The 25,014-nt window shown below is 40.7% G+C and overlaps 1 protein-coding gene across 1 annotated transcript in view; it reads left to right on the top strand.

The window, feature by feature from the left end:
• dennd1b (DENN/MADD domain containing 1B) overlaps positions 1-22,181 on the top strand; it is a 105,561-nt gene extending 83,380 nt beyond the window's left edge. The window contains exons 16-23 of the mRNA XM_079245010.1: positions 4,419-4,509; positions 6,358-6,398; positions 10,651-10,686; positions 11,140-11,196; positions 12,175-12,264; positions 19,799-19,878; positions 20,148-20,367; positions 20,713-22,181. Coding sequence (XP_079101136.1) covers positions 4,419-4,509; positions 6,358-6,398; positions 10,651-10,686; positions 11,140-11,196; positions 12,175-12,264; positions 19,799-19,878; positions 20,148-20,367; positions 20,713-21,588 — 1,491 coding nt within the window. The 3' untranslated portion in view covers positions 21,589-22,181. The remainder of the gene's footprint in view (positions 1-4,418; positions 4,510-6,357; positions 6,399-10,650; positions 10,687-11,139; positions 11,197-12,174; positions 12,265-19,798; positions 19,879-20,147; positions 20,368-20,712) is intronic.
• Positions 22,182-25,014: the final 2,833 nt, after the last annotated feature.

Raw genomic sequence — 25,014 nt, 5'->3', positions numbered from 1 at the left:
TACCTCCACTGCGGTGATATTTTTGTTTATGTGCACTGCGTTTGTCTGACTAGGAGCAGGTATTATGTATTCATGTGTGGTTTCCCTTAAATAAAATCACTCATTTATACTTGGAATAACCCCCCACTGCACCCCCTCACGAAAAAACCCTTCTGTAACACTAAACTTAGTGGAGCCAGAGTCAAGAGGAAAGATACCTCTCACCCTTTTCTTATACTCTCGCTCACCCTTTGTGCTCTCTGACCCATGATAGTGGTGTGATTTACCCCCCAGAGTACAGCACAGCGACCCTCAATCAGCCTTTTGTTTCTCTGGACACTCTGTTCATAATTTTCCCAGGCAGAGCAGATAGTAAGCAGCAGTTCAAAGCATCCTCCCGGTTGGCTCCTGCCTGAGCAGTAGCATTGGGAAAAAGGCCCTTATCTCCCCCTCCTCTCCAGCACAAGGGGATGGGGTGAGCTTATCTGCTCCACTCCTCTTTCCACTAAAGTGAGAAGGGCCAGTGGTTCGCCCGAGCGCTGCTCTGGCCATGACCCATATCCGCTCACAAACATGCAAGCAGTATTCGACTGGCGTGGCCACACACACGTACACATTCATTTTTATATAGACAGGACACACTTCCGCAGAACTGAGATGTTTTATTTCGACTTTATTGGATTTCAGGCAATTGCTCCATTTACTATCTAAATCTTGCCTACAGACATTATTAGAAATAAGTTATGTACAGTTGTGCTCATATTTATTCATACCTTTTCATTAAAGAAGAAAAAAAACAGCTGCCTGTAAAATAAGCTGAAATTGTCTAAAGTAATAATAAATTAAAATGTTGTGGAAAATCATTACATTATTTTCTAATTCTGGTTCAATAGAATGTTTTTTAAAAAAAGCAAACAAATAAGATAATTTATTACATATTACATCACTCATAAACTAATGTTTAGTTGAACAATCCTTTAATGTTTCGACTACAGTCAGGTGTTTTCTGTTCCTCTCAGTCAGACTTCTGCACCTGTTGACAGGTATGTTGTCCCACTGTTCAACAGAAAAGTGCTCTAATTTGTCCAGGACCAATTTGTTTGTTTGTTTTTTCTTTCTTTAACTCAATTAAATGAAAAAACAGTGTCTTATATTACTAAATAATATTTTTGCAAATTTTTAGTTATTGTTCCTTTTTTAAGTCTCCAGTTATTTGAGTGACTGTTGTAAATTCAGCCTTTTCTTTAATGAAAGGGGATGAATACATATGAGCACAACTGTGTATGTATATTTTAGACTTTAAAATAAAAAACAGATAAGAGTCTACAAACATTGCATTTAAAAGGGAGCGGCATCTTCTTCTTTAAGTGTATGTTGCACGACTAGTTTATGGTTTATATCCTAGTGGGATTGTGGACAGATGGGACTGACTGGCCATCAAACTATAATTTTTATGCTTGGATAGTATAGAAAAGCTGTTTGGGTTGTTCAGGTATCACAGAGATGAATGAAATGATTGATAAGAACAAGGGTAGTGGTTAATATCATTTTATCTCATTTTATTCACTTCACAGCCAGTTTGTTTTGACACTCTGCTTGACCAAGCTTCACAATGTAAATGTAAACCATATTCTTGAACTCTGTTGACCTCAGTGCACATTAGACAGGTTGAACCATATGTGCATAATTCAGAAGTGTTACTTGAGAGGAAGGTGTTACTATATCTCTACAGGAAATTACTTCTCTGCAGGTTCTTTATTGACTGACTGAGTGTTTTTTCTCTCTTAAATTACCTTTTGTTTTATTATTAGCCTTGAATTACAGTCTCATATTTTGAGCAGCATTGAGTTGTTAAAAGAAATCAGCAGCACTTCTAAATATCTGGTGACCTGAAGTGCAAAGTGGACTAGTCAGAGTCAGTAGAGGGTGGATAAGTATCTACTAAATAAATAAAATTATAAACAAGCTCACTTTTAATGTAAAATACTCACATTAGTTTAATAGACACATATAAACTGTATTTGAGTTGTGTGTTTAGGTAGCTCAACTCATAAACTTAAGTGATTTTATTTTATTCCTCTGTGAGTAACTGACATTAAACTTACCTTAAATAAACACACTCGTTGGCTGCATACACTCATAATGTCACATTTCCCCCCTCTAGCTCTCTGAGCTCCTCGGTCCAGCAACACGTCTCCATTCAGAACAGAACAAGTGGGAGAAATCTTCCAAAAGAATGCGGGGGAACATCTGTCAACATTAACCTGCTTCCTATCAACTGTCCTCAGCTCCTACACTCATATAGACTCACATTTACATGTGTGTGTTATGTGAGCAGAGACGGAATAAATGAACTCTCTTCCTCTTGTTGGAAGAATCTGTAGGGGAGCTTGTCCTCGGATGATTTACTGCCAGAGGTTTTCTATATGGATATTAATTCATTGGCGGTGTAGTTGAACAGAAAGAGGCAGTCTTCCAAAGAGCTGCTTGTACTTACAAAACCAAATTATCTGCATGGATCTAACAATCTGTTGATGCAGTTTTTCCATCCAGTGCTGTGTATTACAGCTGCAGGTCAAATTAACAAATTCAAATGCAGTGCAAATAATAGTTGTTAAGCATCGGCTCCAGAAAAGCGCTCGGTGATCAGGATTGATTATTTTCTCTCATACTTGCTGCCAGTAAAATTGATAACTTAATGGACGAGGATATAACAAATAAAGAGGGACTTGAAATCTTTTTTGCAGCTGAATATCTCTGTAAATGCACAAATAAACCCTGTCTGGCTTCATATTTCAGGAGCTTAAATAAATCCAGGCCATGGAGACTGACCTGCGAATGAGTCTGCGTGCTGGTAGCCAGATGGGATAACTCTTCCTTTTTATTTTATGAAACAGCGACAGGAAACGAGATGCCATGGAAACATGAGGAGATGGAGCAGGAAGTGTTGGAAGTGTTGAGCTGTGTGTGTGTCTGAAAATGGTTTGCATACTCTGGCTTGACTCTTTTGGTATGTTTGGCTCAAGCTTCATGTTGGATCGGTCTGTTAATCTTTTACTTTCTTATTTGAATGAAATTAAAGCTATTTTTATTAACATTTTTAGTTTTAGTGGCCTTTCTATCAAAACAAAGAAAGGTCGCAGGTCTTTTTTGTTGATTTGTGTGTCCCCATGTGCATACACATTTACTAGATTGAATGTTTTTTTGTGTGTGTGTTGGTTTACATGTGTATGATCACAGTCTGCCATTGTTGAGTAATGTCTAATTAGGGCCCAGAGTGAGGCACGTAATCTGGCTGGGGTTAGAGTGGGGGCTGGGGGATATAAGTGGAGGCTTGGGCTAGGTGATGATTTGGGTTGATTATCTCTGCTAATTGGGCCAGCCATGTAGCTGAGCAGAGGATAGAACCTGCAGTCTCACCTCTCATTAAAATGATCTAATGATGAGTTTCCAGCTCTCCTGACCAGAGGAGCGGGTGGCCATGTCGGTCGCTAGTTAGCAGGCTGTCCCTGAGGACGTGCGCCCCAGAACCGCCTGCACTGTTGTTGCACCATAGACACACTTTCAAGATTGCTGAAGTTTATGTTTTGTTTTGTTTTTTTAATTTTAAAGTGATCTGCCAATATGTCCCTATCAAGTTTTTATGTTTAAAAGAACAACCTAAGAGGAGTTGTCATTATAAAGCTCAAAGAATCTTTAACTGGTTGGAGAAGTTGATTAATAAATAATAGACTTATCAGATAGAAAATTAAGCTTTTTATACAGAAAAATAAAAGAAAAACATCCTAAACAAAATTTTATTCCCTGAAATGTGACCAGATATTTGTAGCTCTGGGACAGGAAACTCCCAATGTCCTGGGACCAGTTTGGTTGCTTCAGTAACCAGAAAATAGTGAGCGATCAATATTTCTGTTTCTGCTTTGAGTGAATTTTTTAATAAAGAAGCAAAGTTCTAATAATGAGCCAAAATGGAGCAAAAAAAAGAAAAAAACCTCCGAAGTGTTTCTGTTGTTCAGTCTCCTCCCTGATCATCAGTTAGATCTCCTGTAAATGCGTTCTGTTTATCAGACTTGTGTTTGCTGATGCTTGCAGAACTGTGCTTATGAAATGTTTTAGCTGTCTTAGTCCATATTTACGAGATGGCATTTTATGCGCTCCATGTTACAAAGGGAGGAAATGAAACTTCCTCATGTCTCAGACAGTGTGCAGCATGTAGTCTGCTGCTCTAATCCCTCACCTGCTACACATTAACAAATCCCTATTACCTGCAGCCCACCTAATCTTGGGATGTAGTTTCCGTCAGGTAGGATTAATAACACTCCTCTGTGGCCGGAGTGTTTGAATCTGTGTATTTGTGTGTGTGCATTTGTGTGAGTGTGCCAACCCCCCAACCTATATCCTCCAGTCTTTAATAAGCATGTTGTAATTTATGGTTGTAGTTCATCGACGGACGACTGGCCAAATTGAATGCAGGCCGCGGCTTCACCGACGTGTTTGAAGAAGAGATCACAGAGGGGGGCTTCTGTGGAAGTGAGTAATGCTAGACTCGTCTATCAGTTAGCTGCACTATATTTATTTTCCACATTTCATTTAATGCACAGATGCTCTTGTGCTGTGAAAATGTTAAAAAAAAACAAAAACAAAACCATTTAAGCTATAAAACCAAAAGGTTTCTTTATCAAGTTTCTAAAATAGTCAATAATCAGCTACAATATTGTTTTATTCTGATTACACTGCAGTGATCTTGAGTAAGTTTTATCATTTGAAAATGTAAAACTTTTTTTTTTTTTTTTTTACTCTTAGTCCGATGTAAACCCTTCGACCTGCTTCTTAAGCCCTGCAGTATTTCTCTGTTTTCAATGATCACACCAAGGTCCGATTTATTTGGAGGGATGGGGGGGAAGGGTGAGGTGATACAACTGCTTGACTGTAGAAGCTGGGAGTTGTTCGGAGGCACGCTGTAAATAAAGCATAACAAATAAAATTCCACACAAGCAATTTATTGCAAAACACACAAACCTACAAGCTCAACCAAACAGGTTTATCCAATAATTACACAAATTGCTAATGTGATATGTACTAGCTAGCATGTCGCTAATTAGAGCAGCATGCTTTTTAGTCTTTTATACATTCAACAATCTATTAACATATAAAGTGTTGAAAGCAGTTTCTGTTTCTCAGATTCATTATCAAAAACTATGAAAAATCCATCTAATAAAAGTAATAGTTGTTTGTTTCTGTAAAAGTAATCTGCAGCAACTGATGATGCATTTATTTAGGGGATGTCCTGTTTCTTAGGGGAATATTTCATCCATTACCTGATATATCAGATTCACTGTGAGACAAAATATTTTATTTTTAAAAAAAAAAAAAAAATTAATTTAGATCAAATTAAGTAAATAGATTCTAACAAATAAAATAATTTAATCTTAAAGACTTTATGTTTATGCATCTTTACATGACAGATTGTGTCCATTTAGATGTTGCAGCTCAATTTCCTATTATATTTTTGGCCTTTTTGCGTCTTCCTCACTTCATCTTGACCTGATTGTCAGATAAGACCACAGGGAGAAAAAAGATCTTCATAGTTGAATTCTTTAGAAAGCTGTATAATGCATAATAGACGAGCTCAGATCATTTTACACCATTTACAACTGAACTGCAACATGTAAAACTACAAAAGGACCGCGTTGCAACCTCTGCATCAGTTGCATCTTTTGAGTTTCTTTCAAGGTTTCTGCTCGAATTCATAAGAAAAATTTAATTTAGCCTAAACACTGCTTTTCTGAACAAAAAAATGACAATACGAAATACTCCAACAGATGTAATGAAAATATATTAAAATCATATTAAGATGATTATTTTACCATGTAGGCAAAGCGAAAGCCAATCAACAACAGCAGACGACTAGGAACAGCAAATCAAGGCTGGTTTTCGGTGATGGTTTCCAGACATCGTGCACTAATTATGTGTCCTAAAACTCGACATTTTAATAATGATTGTGTTCATTTGTACAATTAAATTTGAACCCCTGAACATGTATATTAAATTGGACGTTAATGTCCAGGCATTTGCAGATTCTTCCTGTCGTCTACATCAGGGGGTGTCCAGTTCCAGTCCTCGAGGGCCACAATCCTGCAGGTTTTCTATGTATCCCTGCTCAAACGCACATGACTCAAATTAATGAGTCATTGTGGTGAAGTTTATAGGCTGTTAGATCATCTAATTTGAGTCAGGTGTGTTAAAGCAAGAATACATCGAAAACCTGCAGTACGGTGGCCCTCGAGGACCAACTTTACACCCCCGTTCTACATCATCAGGGTCATAACTGAGGGTTAAATGAGTGATTCTCTTCTCTTGTCCTCTATATTTTTTCAGGTAATTCAAGGTCCTACCAGCAGTGGATGCACACTGTGAAGGTAATTCTGTCCAGTGTATCGTAACCTAAAAGCTTTTCTCAGTGGCATTTCACTCATTTTCTTCCAGCTATATTTAATTGATGGCGTGATTGACACAACTCAGTGTTTGAAGTCTTGGTGTTGCTTTTGGAATGAAGGGGTTGCCTGAATGTACAGATCCAGCTGGAGTGCAGTGTGGTGTGTGTAGCGGCGCGTGCAGCAGGACAGTGGATACAGACAGGGAGGAAGACAGAAGTGATTTGACGTGACAAGACGTCCTCCGACATGACATGTTGATCTGGCAGCAAACACAAGCGTTACTCGGCTGAACCAACCCAAGAACATACATCTCTCGGCCCTTCATCTCTTTCTGGCTCTTTCCGCCTATCCCTTCCTTCCCTTATCTATCTGTCTTTATCTCTCTCCCTCTTTTCATCTCTGTCACACCCCCCTCTTCTCCCCGTCCCTCCCTCTCTCGCTTGCTCTCACTGAGTCTCTCTCCCTCACCCGCCCCATCTCCCCAGGCCGTCAGCTAAGGCTGAATTAGTTCTCTAGAGTGCTCTTCAAAGGTTTGTTAAAGTTCACACTTCCTGACTGACAGGGATCTATAAGAGAGGCCTTCACCTCGGCCCCTCTCCTCCTCTCCCTCTGCCAACTTCTGAAACGCTGTCTGCCATTTACTCTGTTTAGCCATTTAGCCAACGCTTTGTGCTTACACTAAAGACCAAACAGACAGACAGCAAAGTAGGAAAGCAGCAGCTCGGAGTGAGATAAGAAAGGAACACGTAGAGATTGGGTACCACAGTGTCAGTCTGCTGAAGTCAAAGTATGAATCAATCACACACAGCCCCTTCCATCACCTCCTGCTTGCAATGAATCTGAGTTTATTGTGGGTTTTTTTTTATTGTTATTATTCTGTGTCACCACTGTTTTCTGCAGCTGTAGATTACACTGGTAGATTGTTTTTGGTTTATAAATATTACTTGGGTGCTTTTAGTTTTAATGTAGTGATGTTGAAATCTGTGCAAAATCCCATATGATCTATGACAGCGTTGGCAGAAGTCATTGTTTAGTGTTCACTGATGATGTTTGTAATATGAAGTGATTCCCGTCAGCAGGACTCTGTCTGTCTGGACTACTGTCAGTGTTTTACAGCTTAAGTGTAGCCAGCAGATATCCAGATTATAGATGATGCACCACTCTCCAATTAGCCATCTGCGATGTGCTGTGATTACTCATAGCTGCTTGAAAGTTCTGAAACAGAAGTCTCATGCAACAAAATGCCGTACTGTCCTTGCAGTTTCTGCAGATTTCAATGTAGATATCGATTTATAGAGAACATTTTTACAAAAATAAAAAGCAGAAGAATCCCTTTTGCATCTTAATGAATAAGAAAGTAAGTGAGTTATTGCTTTTATACAATGATAGAAAAGCTCAGTAACTATGTAAGTCCCTATGACACACAAAGATGTTTTTACGTCTGAATCAATATTCAAAGTAGGTCTGGCACACCTAAATTATCATGTTAGTTCAGGTTACCTCTGGCTGGCTGATGGGCTCTGACTGTGTAACACTTTGACTCGGAAGTTTAGGAAAAAAAGAGGAAATCAGGAACAACAGAGAAGAACCACAAGACACAGATAAAGCATTAAATCCCTCCAGCTGTAAAGGTGACCACTTCCCCACTCGTCTTATAAACATTTCATGTCAATGAAATTGTTCACTAGTTGTTTTTACCTGTGATGTAATAGGTCAGCAGGAAAAAACCTGATGCTAACAAGCTGAAAAAGGCTATTTGGCCATCTATTGTACCGATTCCCTGCCTGTGCTCCTACACCATGATATATGTCCAATTTAATAGGCAAGCCAAGCTATTCATGTAGTTCAACTTAACTGTGTAGGTAAACTCACACACTCTGCATGCTCTGTTTCTTTGTGTGGCCCAACCCCACCCTTATTTAATCTGCACTCACACACATTCTTTGGTTTTGACACGTTCACTGCCTGAAAACTGCATCAGAAACTTCACAACTGGCAAAGATTAGGCTGATAAAAAAAGAGCAGAAGTCTTTGTGGATAAATGTATTTATGAGCGCTTCTATTGGTCACGAGTGATGAAATGGATACATTTATTTTGCATAAGTGTGAAATTAGTTTTGTGTGTTTATGGGGAGCTTTTCTTGTTTTCTGGATTTCATCCTAGAACTGATTATTTGGGTTTTTCTAGAAACTTGTTTTAGATTCACCGAGTGTTAATGACGATGTGTGTTTAGCTTTTGATTAATTGAGCAGGTGTGCTAAAGCCAATGGATGGATGTTGAATATAACAAACTGATACATGCTTGGCGTCATTTTATTTATTCATAATTTTATTTAAGCCAGACACCAACTTTAGAGAGGGATTACTTTGTCTTTTCTGGTTAAGAAAGAGCAACACCTAGATTCTACATAAATTACAATATTGATGGAAAATATTAAATATTAACAAAAATTGCATTTCTGTCAGGAGCCACAAATGTTACACACTGAAACCAGGACCAAGTTTTTTGTGTCAAAAGCCTGAACTTTCCCTCTTATTAAAGTATTAACTCCATTCCATTTTCAGTCTCTAGACTCAGGGATGGGCCAATAAGTTTGGTGCACACTTGGTTTCTTTTGTTCCTCTTGGTAGACACATTCAGGCTCAACCAAATTAGATGGAGAACATCATCATAAAGCCATTTTCTCATCTTTACAGATATGCTTTACTGCAGTGTTTCCCATTCCAGGTCCTCATAACCCACTGTCTGTTGTTCCTTCTCCAACATGTGATTCAGAATAATGAACTTACTCATCAGGTTTCATCAAGTTCTTGTCAAGTTAGCGAGTAATCCATTGATTTCATTCAGATGCATCAAAGTACAGTTACTGCTCAAACATACAGAGAAGTGGGTCCTGAGGACCAGGACTGAGAAACACTGCTTTACTACATTTGGAACTGGCTAAACCAATAGGTCATTTAAAGTATGAATGAGATGTTGGGCTGGACTGAAGGACAGCACAGAGGACCTAATCATGGCAGTACAGGAGCAGGCCCTGAGCACCAGAGCGACCGAGGCCCAGATCTACCATACCAGGCAGGATCCCAGGTGCAGACTATGCAAAGGAGCCCCTGAAACAATCCAGCACCTCACAGCAGGGTGCAAGATACTAGCAGGCAAAGAATACATGGAGCGCCATAAGTAGCCGGCATAGTGTACAGGAACATCTGTGTAAAAAATGGACTGGAGAGCCCTAAGTCCCAGTGGGAAACTCCCCCCAAAGTGGTGGAGAATGAGAGGGCTAAGATTCTCTGGGACTTCCAGATCCAGACAGATAAATTGGTGGACGCCAACCAACCGGACATAGTGATCATGGATAAGCAGCAGAGGAAAGCCCTAGTGACCGATGTATCCATCCCCAATGATGGAAATATCTGGAAAAAAGAGCATAAGAAACTGGAGAAGTACCAAGGCCTCAATGAAGAACTGGAGAAGGCCTGGAGGGTGAAAGCAACAGCAGTATCTATAGTGATTGGAGCATTGGGGGCCGTGTCCCCCACACTGGAGAAGTGGCTCCAACAGATACCTGGTGAAACATCAGACATCTCCATCCAGAAAAGCGCAGTCAGTTAGGAACAGCTAAGATACTGTGTAGGACTCTCAAGCTCCCAGGACTCTGATAGAGAACCCAAGCTTAAGAGATGAACAGCCACCTACCACCCGCCCTACTCTGGGGAGGTGGGAGGGGTGGGTGAGGGAGGGGGTTATATGCGTGTGTGTATATATATATATATATATATATATATATATATATGTATATATATATATATGTGTGTATATATATATATATATGTGTATATGTGTGTGTGTGTGTATATATGAATGAATGAATGAATTAAATGAATATATATATATATATATATATATATATATATATATATATGTATGTGTGTATATATATATATGTATGTGTGTGTATATATATATATATATGTATGTGTGTGTATATATATATATGTATGTGTGTATATATGTGTATATATATATATATGTATGTGTGTGTATATATATATATATATGTATGTGTGTATGTGTATATATATATGTATGTGTGTATATATATATGTATGTGTGTATATATGTGTGTATATATATATATATATATATATATATATATATATATATATATATATAGAATTTGTCAGATTTAAGCAAAATTGCCTTGACATGACTCAGTTTTTTTTCTGTTACAGAGAGGTGGAGCACTCTTCAACACAGCTGTGTCAAAGGTATTTTCTGTTTTTTTTAATTTATTTATTTATCTTTACATTGTTAGGAATGATCAAATCCATAAAAGATGAGTTGAAACAGACCTGAGATTATATTTTGTAGCTTTGACTGAGAAACTGAATTGCTATGTGTGAATATATCAATATTAACTTTAAAATGGTGTCATTTGTAATTGGCCATGGAAGTAATGGGATCATTGTTCATGACTGGCGTCTGTTTGATGAGCAGAGCCGTGTCATTACGTGCTGTACGATAGGTGGTCAGGGTGCCCTTTCATGTTATCGCCTCCTGTTAGTGCGCGAGGCTCTCTTATCCAGCCTTTTGTCTGCCTGTTTTTGCCACGGGGATCAAAGCATTTCTTGATGTTACATGAAACTAGAACAGAATGTTAATGCAACATGTTTTGATTAGTAATCTGTGTGTGTGCCTGTCTTGTTTTTTTTCCCTCCTAGGCCAAGGGTCATGCCAAGAGGGGCATTCGGGACATTAAGGGCAGACTTAAAGCGAGGGTGAGCTGCCTGGACCTTCACACCTTCCTGATGTGCATGCACAGGTCCTGCAAGGCGTGCCAATGCACATGTACACAACTCTGGTCTGAGGCACACAGACAGACACACGCCTCCTTCATAGAAACCGACAGGAAGGCTGCTTTACATGGAGCGTGTGATTCTGACGTAGGGCCCTTTTAATGACTGTTGAAGCCTGCTTAGCGCTTTGTTCGGGGCTGTACATTTTTAACTAGCGCCCCTCTGGCTATGGCCTGTCATGTCATCCGAGCCCCAACCCCTCTTTCTCTTTTATTGTCTGCATATTTCATCAGTGAGCCTGTGATTTCCTCAAAGCTAATGTAACGAGGTGTATGTTTCCATAAGCCTGATGGATTTGATAAGGCAATAGCAGTTTGATCTGTCAGTGGGAAATAGAAGAGAGGGCACCGATGATGAAGAGGTGGCGCGTGCGTTGTTCTGCACCATGTTTGCACACACAAACGCACTTGGTGGAAGCAAACAGAAGTGCAGAAATCTGTTTGGTTTTGAAGTTAAACAGATTTCCTGTTGGTTCAGAATAAAACTTGGTTTGTGTACAGATCTGCAGGGCACTTGTGTTTTTGCCAGCTGCATCGTTCTACACAGGAACCCTGGAAAAAAACCACAAACCACCTGCTTCGTGTGGGCTATCACGGGTGTTCCAGTGTCAAACTAGTAGCCAACATTAACTGTTTGTTGTATTAACCAAACTTATCCATCAGTGCAATAGCAAGTTGTCAGTCCTTTCTAACTTGGCAGATCTATCATTCCAGCTAAAGACACAAAGCCACAGTGCTGCTTCGGATAAAGGCATCTGTTTAGTGAATATATAACATAACTGTAAAATTAGACCTTGGATATATGGCAGTATTGCTTTAGTTCAGAAACCCACAAATTCCAGGCAGGATAGGTCATTCATAACACAGACACTGCCAGATTTATATTAATCTTCTCTCGCAGGAAGAGGAGGAAGAGGGGATGCCGGTCTGTGCAGGGTCTCCTACCAGCACCAAGAGCCTGTCTCCAAGGAGACTGCAGAAGATGAGACGGGTATGATGCGCGCACACACACACACACACACACACACACACACACACACACACACACAGATGCACATCAGTAAATGAGTTAACTACACTTACACTGACTGATCATACCAAAGCTCACTTTTCACTTGACCGACATGGATTCAGTCTTCCACTTCTGCACTCTTTTCTGTCCACTTTTTGTTCTCATTGCCCCCCCTCCCTTTTTTTTTCTAGCTCTAGATCTTCTTGCCTTCTTTTTATCTCATTCCCTCTCCTCTCTCTTCCCCCCCCCTCCTCCTCACACTCTTTCTATCTTGTAACAGCTCTTGGAAGTACAGTAGTTTGTCAGGGTTCCAAATGTAATCATAAGCATTTTTTTTTTCTTTCAACGCACTCATGTTGTACATTCAGTAGTTTTCTCTGAACAGCACGGACAGTCGAAGCAACTCGTCTGCAGGTCAGCATTTCCTCTGAAGAATTTGCTTGTGCACCATAACTAGATAGCATTATTTTTTTTTCTTTTCTTTGTTGAGCTTCAGTGTGATGTGCAAGCGCATGCACGCTTCCAAAGTACACATTCATCAATAAATATATGAGCAGAGTTAAAAAAAAAAAAATGTTATTTTAATTACAACACAGCAAAGTGCAGTTTAAATGAAAATGTGCACTTTTATTTCTTAGTGTAGGAAGTTAAGTTTCATCCCATTATAATTTCACACTTTTGTATTAAACACATGCACATAGCCACAGGGATGGTGGTTATATCATCTCCCACCTCATATCTGCACCTCTGTCGTCCCAGCTGGAGATTTTTCGCCTCTTACTGGACTCCAAATTCTGCTTTTAAAAAAAAGCACAAAATATAAAACTAGCCTGCTTGCACATGCTGACATTTTGGTCACAGTCATGTAAGAGTGTGATTAGGAGAGGTTGTGCTGTGTCTAATTAGTGTTGCGTTTCCTGTGTGTGTGATGAGGCTGGAAAGGCTTAGCGCGGGGAAGGTGTGACGGCCAGGGGAGAAGAGAGGAACAGCAATTAGGGCTTTTCTAAAGGCCTTCTCGGACACCTCACCCGCCCCCAACAGCCAGCGCACACACAAAGACGAGCCTACACACACACACACAGATTAACTGTTAACATGCGGTTGATGTGCACAACACGTACGCTGCATTCAGGAAATACACACGCTGACACTTCTGGTCATGCCATTCAGGCCTGCTCATCGCCACAGTAACAGGTCCCTGGAGACCACTGAAGGAGGGACAGGCGGTACTAAGGACAGCGTGTCCCACCACGCAGCTTTTATATGTGTGTTAACATGAAGTCAACCACACCCAGCGATCCTCCCTGTTTTTACTTATAGTCCTCTTAACGTTGCTTCAGCTTTCTAACATTAGGTCTATCAGTATATTGCAGCACCAACAAATGTGAACTTTAATCCTTTTCTCTCCACTAAAAGCAAGACTGGACATGAAGAAAAAAAAAAACTACTTTATTAATCCTAAAATGTACAGAAATATTCTGGAAGATATAAATGTTTTGCATGTTTTGTTGGTTTTCCACTCAGTTTTCAGGTTTTCTACATTTTTAGACTCATCTCTCATAAACTTTAATGTCAGGAAGAATGTTTCTGTTCACAGTAAAAATATGTGGTGAGGACATAATATGATGAAGACATCTACTGTAGGTTTTTCCTTTCAGATGTAACTACCACCGATGTCTCCAGCAGCTGTTTATTTCACATCATATTTGCAATTCAGTTGGTGAAAAAAACATCTATTGTTTCTACTTTCTTTGTGTTTCACCTTTTATCTTTTTTTTTTCCTGAGTCTCCCTCCTATAAAATGTTGATACTGTTGTTCTGCCCACGACTGTTTTTGACCAGGTGTTCTTGCACAAGAAATTGATCTCAGTGGGACTAACACGGTTAAATAAAGGTTAAGTGAAATTATCAGTAAACCTCCCTCTAGTCTTAATGGCCACATGTAGAGTCCTTCTGCTTGACCTACCTTGACTAGGTTACTATTTAAAAAGCATAAAAAATGTTGTTAAATTCCTGTTTATGCCTTAAACAAATGCAAATATAACAGTGACAGCTACAATTAGGTCCATTTTATTAACTTGAAGATGTTTTATGTGTTGTGTGGACAATAAGTATCCTAATTATTTATTCAAATCCATCCAGAAACGTCAAATCTAGTCATTACATCATCACAGAGATCAGATTTCTTTGTAGTAGACTGCATTGGTGGTGTACATATGAAAGTGGTCACGTTAAAGTCTATTCAGAAACACAGATTTAAAAATGTAAACTTAAACTTTTTCAAACAGATTTGATTTAAAAAGGACTTTTTTTCCATAAAGTAGTGCTGGGAAAAAAAATCCACTTTATGTTCGTATAAAGAATTTATGTTTCACATAGATTTTTTTTTTTTTGGAGCTCCTTTTTATACACTATGCCACCTCATTTATGGACTGTATTGACCAGCATGTCAGCACTGAAATAAATCGGATCAGCTAGATATTTTCCACATTTACTTAATGCCACATAGTCATACTTTTAATGTTTTTTTCTGAAATGTAGCTTGCCAACATCAGAGTGATACAGTAAATATAGCTCCAGTTACGTTTGTGTAGGCCTGTCCACACATTTGACCGAATGTATAGGCACATTTACGTTGTGCTCATGCTTCTAACCAAGCAGCCAAGCCTCATTTATGTGCTATTGCAGATAAATTCAAAACCATTTTGTCATTGGCAGCTTAAAAAAATGTGATGTGATTAAAGTTATTCCACCCTCCTACAGGAAAGCAAATTCCTGCTGCATTTCCATCATTCATCATTTTTTAAGCAAACATCTCTGTCTGTCCTTGAAATGAAATGAATGATCCTGGTGCAGCTCCTTTAATTAATCATAGTGAAATAATCAGAGTTCTGAAATTCATATTCTATTTGATCAGCCAACTCATGAACCAAAGTGGAAGTGCTGCTGTCATATGAATCCATATTTCAGTCGTACCCAGCAATGTCGGTGATTTGTAGTGTTTGGTGAGTGCGCTGATTGTGTGTGTGTGTGAGTGTGTTTTGTGATCGTGTGCTGCAAAAAATGCAAAGTATGCCTACACCTCAGCCCTTCAATGCATGAGGCTATACTAAGCGTATGTACTGGATGTGCACGAGCAGGCATGCATTTTGCCCGAGGTTGGAAGCAGGAGAATGACAGCTGTTAAGAGCACAGAGGAGAGCAGAGGTTGGGACAGTGTTATGGACAATGACAGCCAGCAGGCTTGCGGCCGGGCTCAGCCCCAGGCTCTGGACTCTTCACCTGGCGAGGCAGGAGAGATGCCAGCCTGGAGAGCAGCTCCAGGTTGAGGGGGGTGGGAACGGGGGCTAACACAGATGTAAAACATGAACAAAGTGTATAGAATGCTGCGTACATGTGTGAAATGTTTGTGTGTATTCTACTTCAGAGTTGTGTTCACTGATCAGTGGATAGATATATATGGACGGTGCACATGACTTCTGATGTGTGTTGAATTACAAGGAACATACATTACGCCTGTTTCACACATGTTTCTACTGGAAATGCATCCATAATGTAATGTTGCTCCTAAAGCGATACGCAGACGTTGTAAGCTCATTAAATTCAGCACATGATTGAAAACACTTCTAACAATGACAATAAGCAAGAGAAATAAAGTGAATTCCTAACAAGTTATTCACAGTATATTAATGAGCTGTAGATAATACGGCATGGTTGAGTATTTTTGTCATAAATCTTAATGAAAATTATAATTATTCAAAATGTAAAATAGCTCATTAGAATGATATTGACAATAAATGTTGGATGACCAGTTTGGATGCATTACAGGTTAGCTGCAGTGTTTGTGTCCATACCTACCTCTGTTTTCATGGGTATTTGTATGTATTTGTAGTCTCCACTTCGCTTAGCTTCCCAGATTCCTTTCTGAAACCAAAGTGCCACCTGCTGGAAGCCTCGGCGTACTGCACCGCACCCATTCACAGAAAGACACCTGGTGATTTGCACGGGAAGAGTTTGGTTTGGTTGAACAGAATGAGCAAAATGTACAGTCTCCTACTTTTATATGGCTCCTGTTTCTAAGCGAAAAGGAAGCAGCCTTTCAGAAACAGCCAGTTGGACAGAGGAGCAGCGGATCTTTCCTCAAACACTTTTTTTTTTTTTTTCTCCACCTCCTTCCGAGCGAGCAGCTCTTAAACAGGCAAACACAAACTTGGCTGTTCTTCTGCAAAGGCTTTGCTTCTCCCCAAGGTTTTGTTTGCATTTTACCGGCATCTCTTTACATAAACTGCCAAACTGTGAGATCAGTGCCTGCTCAGAAAACACCATATGAAATGTATAATGTTAGAGCAGCTATTAAAGTCCACCAGTGTTTGGCCCCGTCACAAAGACACACAGTTGTTCCGCATAACTGGTCATGCAGGAAAGAAGGCACGAGGAGGCAAAAGTTTGTTTCTCCTAAAGCAGCAGCTGTAATGAACGGTGATGACTGTTTTCCCCTCATAACCACAGAAAGATCATTTGTTTTTTAAATTGGAATATGTTTTTACTTGGGAACCTTTCATACGTTTGTTTGCTCATCGAGGAAGCCAGGAGTGTAAAAATATAGAAATAAAGAGAAGATTAGTTTGGTTTACACCTCTTTCCTCGCAGTCCACAATGTCTTTGCTCTGTTTATTATATTTCTAAAGCAGAGGAGACAGTGTGACTTCTTTTACTTATTCAGTCAGTTATTCAAGGACACAAATCAGCATAACTACATTAAGATGCAAATCATAAAATACCCTGAAATAGAAGATGAAATGTCCAACCATTCCCATTGTTAACAAACACGAAGGGGCTTCTCCACATCGCCACAAATTCTGGATCAAGTTCGTGTTACTGAAATAACCGCAGCGTTTTTTATTATTTTCCTGACTCCTGCTTCCCCCTGACTTTTTTCACTCTCTGTGCTCTCGGCTCGGTCTCTTACTCGTAGCAACGTGGCGAAGAGGAAGGAATGGAGAGCCAGACAGACAGAAACGGTGACATCTGTCACTGGCAGCAGACTGACGGAGGGAGAAAACGAGAGACAGGGAGGCATGGAGTGAGAATCACTTTTTCATTTTCACCTTTCAGCTTCCCATTAGCCGACAGCAAGAAACTAATGAAGGAGCGGTATGATAATCTGTTGTTCTCCTATTTCATGCTCTCCACTGTCCTGTCAGGCCTGGAGAGATGTGGGATGGTGACGGAGCTGTCACAGCCTTAACAGGGGGGAAGAATCTCTCATTGCGAATGTCTATATTGTTGTTTTTGTTGCTTTCATTGACACATAGCGCATCAAGGGCAGTTTTTGGTCTCAGCAGCTCCGGAGAAACATTTCAGTCATGATAAAGTGACTGAGAAAGCTCGCTTTGTCTCTTAAATAACAACACGACTGCGGTATGTTGGCCATTTTTAAGAAACTGTGATAAACCCACTGCTGTGCCAAATTTGGCGCATATGTTGTAAAATGCTTGGTTGTTGTAAACAGCTTAATCTTAAATGTTGCACTGAAGGGTCACAGTGAAGAGAGGGAATGACAAATTGATAAAGCCGTGAAGTGAGGTACCATCCATTTACTGCTCCCTGTGGAACTTCCTCTCGGGTAGACGGCACCAGAGCTGTAACTGAGATCAGAGGGCCAGGCTTCATGACCTGTGTCTGGTTGTGTTTGGGTTCACCTTGCTTTAATAAACACCTAGACGCAAAGAGGGGCCCTGCCCTCCCAAAACATGGCCCGCTCGCACAAATAAGCAGTCTCAGAGACTGCATGCGCCGCGATCACTCAGCACGCGTGCTCGCAGCGTTTGTGTGGAAGTATTTCTGTCCGAAGCAGAGACCCTCCCCAAGTGTCTCACAGGTGCATCTCCGCTCTGTTGGCCTGCTTCGGCTGGCTGGCACGTCGGCCTGGCCCCAGATTTACTACCCTGACACAGGAATCCATTAAAGGCTGTTTAGGGATCCCAGGCCTGAGCCCCTCTGAAATCTCTTTCATTATAGCTCCAAGCTACCATGGAAGGGGAGCGGCTCGGCCAATCAGCAGTGCCACCACATGTGTTCATGTTTAGCCTGATGGCTGAGAGGCTTAAGTGGCTACTGCACACATCTCCTTCGCTGACTTTTATGGAGAAAATGGCACTTTAACTCTTTGTGTGTGTGGGTTTTTTTTGTTTTTTTTTTGTGTAATGGGGTGTGTATGTGACCAAGTTTGTGCACACAGAAGTGTGTGCATGTGTGTATTTTGTGGCCGAACACGGGCTCTAAATGAGGGCAAGCCAGCCACACGTTACATTCCGCCTGTCTGGCTGGCACTGTGGCAACTAATCAGGACCAGCTTGGTTTCAATACTGACCAACTGAATCCCCCCTCACACACACACACACACACACACACACACACACACACACACACACACACACACACACACAGTGTCATTCTTATGGGCTTTGAGTTGTCTTTCCTCATCGTTCTACTTTTCCTCCTTTCTGTTTTCTATGCATTACCTTCCTTTTAGTGTTTTGTTCGCCTTCCTCACAGCACATCACACACTTAATGGTTGCAAGAATCATTTCTCGGTGATGGGTTTTAATGCTACAGCTTTGCAGTTTATGAGGTAACACACAGACAAAACAAAAGGTGAAGCTGAACAAGCGTCAGAAACAGAAAAAGCACAGCACCGCCATGGCGTTAGCTGTACCCTGGAAGTGGCTGATTGTGCATAAAAGACACAGACTGAGGGACAGTTAGAGGAAGGAGGTTAGACGCAGGAGATGAGCAGCAAAAAGCAAAGAGTGTAAATTAGAAAATGAGAGATAGTGTTAACATCAGTGAACATGAACACATAGTGAGAGGAACATGTGCGTTGTAGTGGAAGGCATGCTAATAAGTGGCCTGGGGCAGATTTGGGATCCCATGGGGAGAGTCCTGCCCTGCTCTGTAAAGCTTCTGTCTCTTCTTTAACTCGCCCATTAAACACGGTACACAGGTGGCTTATTAAACTCACCGCATCAGACAACTATGCTACAGACTGATCATTCAGCTCTCTGTGGTGACAAACACAATCACATGCACTGGTGAGATAATGCAAATGATCGATGTAGTCACCCATATCTTAGCAGTCAAGCGCCTTTTAGTTTACATCTAATGCTGAATTTGACAAATTACTGCAGGCGATCTTAAAGATTTTTATCCCTGTAGACCCAAATTTGACAAATTTAGCTTCAGCCTGCAGCGACTCAGCTCATTAAAAGAAGCTATTTGTTCTTTCTTATGGGGACCCACCAGTCACAGACCTGCATCTCTTTCCTGGTGGGCTGCTGTTTTCGGAAAAAGCTGCACCTCAGCAGAACATTTATCTCCACTCGTATGTTTTTCAGGAGTCTTATATTAATACGCTGAGAAGCTGAGAGCCCTTCAGGTCTGCTTTAGTTATTTTATCAGGTTATTCCATGTGTGTAACTGCATCCACTCTCTTTGTTATTCTCATTAACAGCAAAACTTCAGCAAGTCCCCCATGAGAATGGGCCCTCAAGATTACGGGCTTGATGATGACGAGCTGGACACTGCCAGCAAGTAAGTCACCAAAGGCATTTTTATTCTTATTTTTGAAGAGACTTTACATTATAGATTTAAAATTTGATTTAATGTGGACAAGTGCTGTCCAAACAAATAGTCTTCTCTGGGTTTTTTTTTCTCTTAACCATGATGATACTGCCCCCAAGTGGACTCATTTATTACAGCATTAGTTGATGGATGTGCATAAAATATTACAATAGAGTTTCTCTAAAAAGGATAAATGTGTGTTGTGCAGAAAAATTTAAAACACTGCTGTCTCTTCTCAGGATCTCCTCTGAAGACAGCGGGGACGTCCCTTCTTACAACGAGGACAGTGATGATTCCCTGGAGCTGGACCTGGACTCCTCGCGCTCTGGTCAGATGAACCTGCTGGAGGAAATCTTGGATTCTCTAACCACCACCACCACGATGGATCAAGGAAAACTCAGCGCCGCCAAGAGTCTGGATTTCTTCATGTCTATGGATGATTTAGACTACAAGACCTCGGTGTGTAAGGTCAGGAGACGGAAGAAAATATGTAGGATAAATAGCTCTGTAGAAATGATTACATGATTGAATACATTCGTGTGAGATAGATGACTAGTTCAGGTATGTGCTGAATTTGGAAAAATCTGTAAAGCTTTTAGGAACTAAAGGCTCGGGTTTGTACTCATTTAGTCATGAAGGAGCAGAGATTTGTCATGTGTCATAGCTTTACTGAAACCATACGCCAGCCTGACTGAGCTGGAATTAATATGGATGTCCACCTGCAGACTCAACAGCAGATATTTCTTAATGGAAACTATTTTCTAAAGTGTTTCCTATTTTTGTTTTCTTTTCCACCAAACAAAGCCTGCGCTTTGTAGCGAGTCCAGACCTGAAGATGAGAGTAGCTGTGGCGTAGGAGGGGATCAGAGCGGCTGGAACATGGGCCAGGATGACAGCGCCATCCATGGAAAACACCTTCCGCCATCTCCACGCAGACAACCCAACAAGAGCAGCATGAAAGTGTCCAAAAAATTCCAGAAAGCGCCTTTCGAGCCCACCTTCACTGCCATAACACCTGCCCAGGAGGCTGACGTCTCCAGGTCACACCCTCGCCAGTTCGCGTCCTCTAAATCAGTCCCCGATTCTCACCCTGTACCTGCAGGGCGACCGCCAGGAGACCGCTTCTCTTACTCACCCGCTCTGTCCCAGAAAGTTACACCCATACACCCTTCTCCCTCTCTCTCACACACACACAGTTATACAGCCACAGGTTCTCCCCCAAATTCTTCTCCTACACCGGTGGGCCGGTCGCGGACCATCTCAGATCCTCAGAGCCCTTCTGAGCCTTCTCAGGTTCAGAATCTGACTGCATCTACTGGCATCCTCAGGAGGAAGGTGCTGTCCAAAGAGACAGTGAAGCACTATCAAGAGAAGTCCCTCAACAGGCAGAGTAGCAAGGGTCACCTTGAGGGCCACAGGACCTCGTCGAGGAACAACCAGGCAACCGTGCAGGTCCCCTGGGAGAAGGAGGTGTCCAAGGAGGGGCTCCTAGGGCTTGGCTTGTGTCTGGGTCAGGGTAAAGGCTCGGGGTCACCTGCGGGGCAGGATCCAGGCCTCCTAGAGGAGATTGAGTCCATGTGTTGCCTCAGCTCAGTACTCCACAGCAGCTTGCAGCTCTCACAAGTCAACTGCAACAACAGTCACCACCAGGTCCAGGGCAAAGCCACGGACGAGTCCTGAGAAACTTCAAAGAGGCTGTGACTGTAAAGTGCTGCAGGTTCTGCTCTTCTATTACAGCTTCCAGCTGTCTCAGAGAACACGCTCAGCTCTGACCTTCTTTATCCCAACACCCGCTTATGAGGAATTATTGACTTACTTGATAAAAAGCCAAGACAGAAAAATAGTTACAGAGCAGGAAGAGTTGAAACGGCGCACTGCAGAATTTTCCATCTGCCATCCATCAACTGATTTACATGTCACTACAGCAGCAGTTTTTCTAAACGTTTAGGACACAAAAGAAAAAGCCCAGTTCCTCCGACTGAAGTGGATGTTCTGCTGAAGCGACAACTTTTTTTTTTTCTTTTTGTTCTAATTTGTAAAACAAGTCGTTCTTCTACCAAGACGAGGGTCTGTGTAGAGATACACACAGCCATTGAGATCTATCTGGTCAAGAGTTTGTAAAAGCTACCAGCTCAGTAGAGAGTTGGAGCGCAGACAGAAGAAGAATCCATGAAATGTCAGTGCAAATCCAGATCACTGGCAATAAAAAGGACTCTTCCAGCATTAGCATGTAAGGAGAGGACTTTTTTCCAATGTGATTGCAGCGGTTCAAATCCTGCAAACTGAAGCTGCAGCTTATAAATTTGTTCTTAGTTTAGCTAATTTTTCTTCTTTTTTTTTTTTTTTTTTTTTTTTTGCTGAACAGTTTAATAAAATTTTTCACCTTTTTAAAAGTCGCAAGTCCAACACATACATGATGAGATGGAGACTTGCAGTGCGGTTTCCACTCTGTCTGCATCACCATCTGAACACTTTTTCTGAGAGGAATTTAGAAAAGTGTCAGTACTTTTTAGGATGAAGAAGGGACCGTATTCCTCGACACGCCACAACGTCGGTCTGTAACTCTTAACATTTCACTTAACGAATTTGCACTTGTGAATTAACTTCTGGTACAAAACTAATGAGTAAAAACAGCAAGACAGGACTTTACAAACGAAGTCCACACAGGCCTTTGAAAGTACTTCTTCTGTGTACGATGTAATGATTTTAATCACTTTGCCTTATATGGACACGGTTTATTGTGATACTCTGGTGTCTTAATGTGCAGAAAACACAGCAGGTACTTTGAAATCAGAACGTGGTTTTAAATTCAGCAGTAAGCATTTTCTCATGAAATCAATAGAGTTGTTAATATATATCTGATGTCCTTTATGCTGCTGGTTTAATGGTATTTAACATCAGGAGAAGAGACCTCTAGCTGTGTCTCCCTCCTCCCTTTAGGCTTCTCAGGATCACTTGTCATTCCAGAGAGAAGCAAATACAGTCAAAATTAGAAATGAATGACCTGAAAAAGTGGTTGTTTCTGTACTTCATCTCCTTTTCTTTCTCACAATTTTCCCTCTTCTGTGACTTTTACTCCCAAGTGCTTCTGACTTTCGCTCTGGATGTTGTAACTTGAGGCCAGTAGTTGGTGAGCTTATGAAGTCGGGCTCAGTGGTGGAAGAGGTGAAACTTGAAGGATGATGATCCACAGATCATATGAAATAACCAAAACTCACACTGTTGTGTTGTCAGAATTCTGTCTCTTTCTGCATTCAGGCTTCTCCAACCTCTGTTGCACTTTGCCTCAAGCATGTTTGCTCCTGCTGAAGATGTTAACTTTTAAAATAGGTCACAAATAACAGGAAAAATAGTGTTTGTCGCGCATTATTTTCAAGATGAGTTCGGTTTTGTTCTTTTCATCGGATTTGTTGACAAAGAAAACATACAACACCGTGTTTATCACAGAAGATTCTTTTTATTTTTGATCTTTGTCTGCATTTTTTCCCCCTTTTTCCTGTCTTTCATGCTGAGATGCAACTTCTGTCCGACTAGATGAGAGTCAGGCGCTGTAATGTAATTCAGTGGTTGATGATTGTACTGTAATGAAGCAATATACTGTAGTTCTCTTCAGTGTAGCTACAAGGATGTAACGTGTACAGGGTCGAAAGTATTTCTATAACAGACTCTCCTGTGGAGAGGAGCTCCACATCCAGAGATTGTGGCTTCCCGTCATTCTCTGCATCACAACAAACCCAGAGAAAACATTCCTTCATACGCTTTTGTTGGGATTGCTACATTTATGGCTCGTTGTTTGTATGATTTATGCCAGACGCCGGTCGGTGTGGCAGTTTAATAGCGGCTGTTTCTCCACTTTTTGAGTGCTGCTCTGCGTTAACGATTTGCTCATAAAGTCTTTGGCATGTTTCTAAAAGCCCAAGAATCAATCCTGGTAAGTCCAAATAGAAACAAACTCCAACAAACTACAGAGCAATCTCTGGTCTGGCCTAATTCACTGTAAACACTTTAACATGGATACTATGCAAATACTAGTAATTCTTCAACAGGTTGGACTTCTTTAACTTTAATTATACTGTAGTAACTAGTTCAATCTAAATCTGATAACTCCTGTCCCTAAACAAATATAGAAGACTATTTAATTGTCTGTGAGCCAAAGTGTGTTAGTGATGGAGTGTGTGTGTGTGTGTGTGTGTGTGTGTGGTGTGTGCCTTATACAGTAAGATTACCACCCATAATAATCACAGCAAGGTACAGTATAATGGAGATGTTTCCAGACCACCCTACAGCCCAGTAAAGAGTTCTGAACATGTTGGATTTTATGTGATAAACAGACATAAAAGCCCCGCTTGGACCTGAGAAACTCACCTGAAACCAACTTCAGTTTGTTGTTTTTGCAGTGGTTCTGTTTTTTGGTTTTGGCTGCGGTCCAGCTGGAGTTTCTCGGTGTTTCTTTTTTTCCTTAGTGGGAATATTCCTGCTCTGGCTCTCTCTGGGTTATTCGTCCTTTTGTAATTAAGTACTTGCTTTGATTGTACTGTGAGGTTGATTGCTTGTATAGTTTGTGATTTCTTTCTTTCTTAAAAAAAAAAAAAAGAAACACTTTCAACACTTATTCTGAGCTAACTGTATTTAAAAAAATAAAATACTCAGAGGAGTTCATTTCATATTGAGGAAAAATTATTTTTGGCTGAATAGATGTGTATTTTTTTCTGGCTTGAGTATATTTTACATGAATAATATATGATCAGCGTTGTATGTTGTAAAAAAAAAAAAAAAAAAGATGACAACTAAAATTTGAATGTTTTAGATTTTATTTTTGGAAAAGAAAGAAAAGAGTAACAGATGTCCCATGTAGCCAATCTGTGCAGAAGCATTTAGGAGTAAGCCGAGACTGATGCTCGTTTGTTTGTGCGACAGCGCTTACCGTTGTATCTGCATGTCCGCACTGTACGCTATGATTTTGTTGTTACGCAGATGTGCTCTATTACATCGATGCCCATTATCCCAGTATTTAACACATCCATAACATGGTGGGAAAGTGACATAGATTCTTTTTTCCTGCTTCGCATTGTGCAGTTAGATGTCCCCTGCGGTATCTTTCATACA

This window comes from Telmatherina bonti (assembly GCF_933228915.1).
Source record: "Telmatherina bonti genome assembly, chromosome: 8".
NCBI classification, from domain to species: domain Eukaryota; kingdom Metazoa; phylum Chordata; class Actinopteri; order Atheriniformes; family Telmatherinidae; genus Telmatherina; species Telmatherina bonti.
The sequence above is the reverse complement of the archived record's forward strand: the minus strand, read 5'-3'. Positions and strand labels throughout refer to the sequence as shown.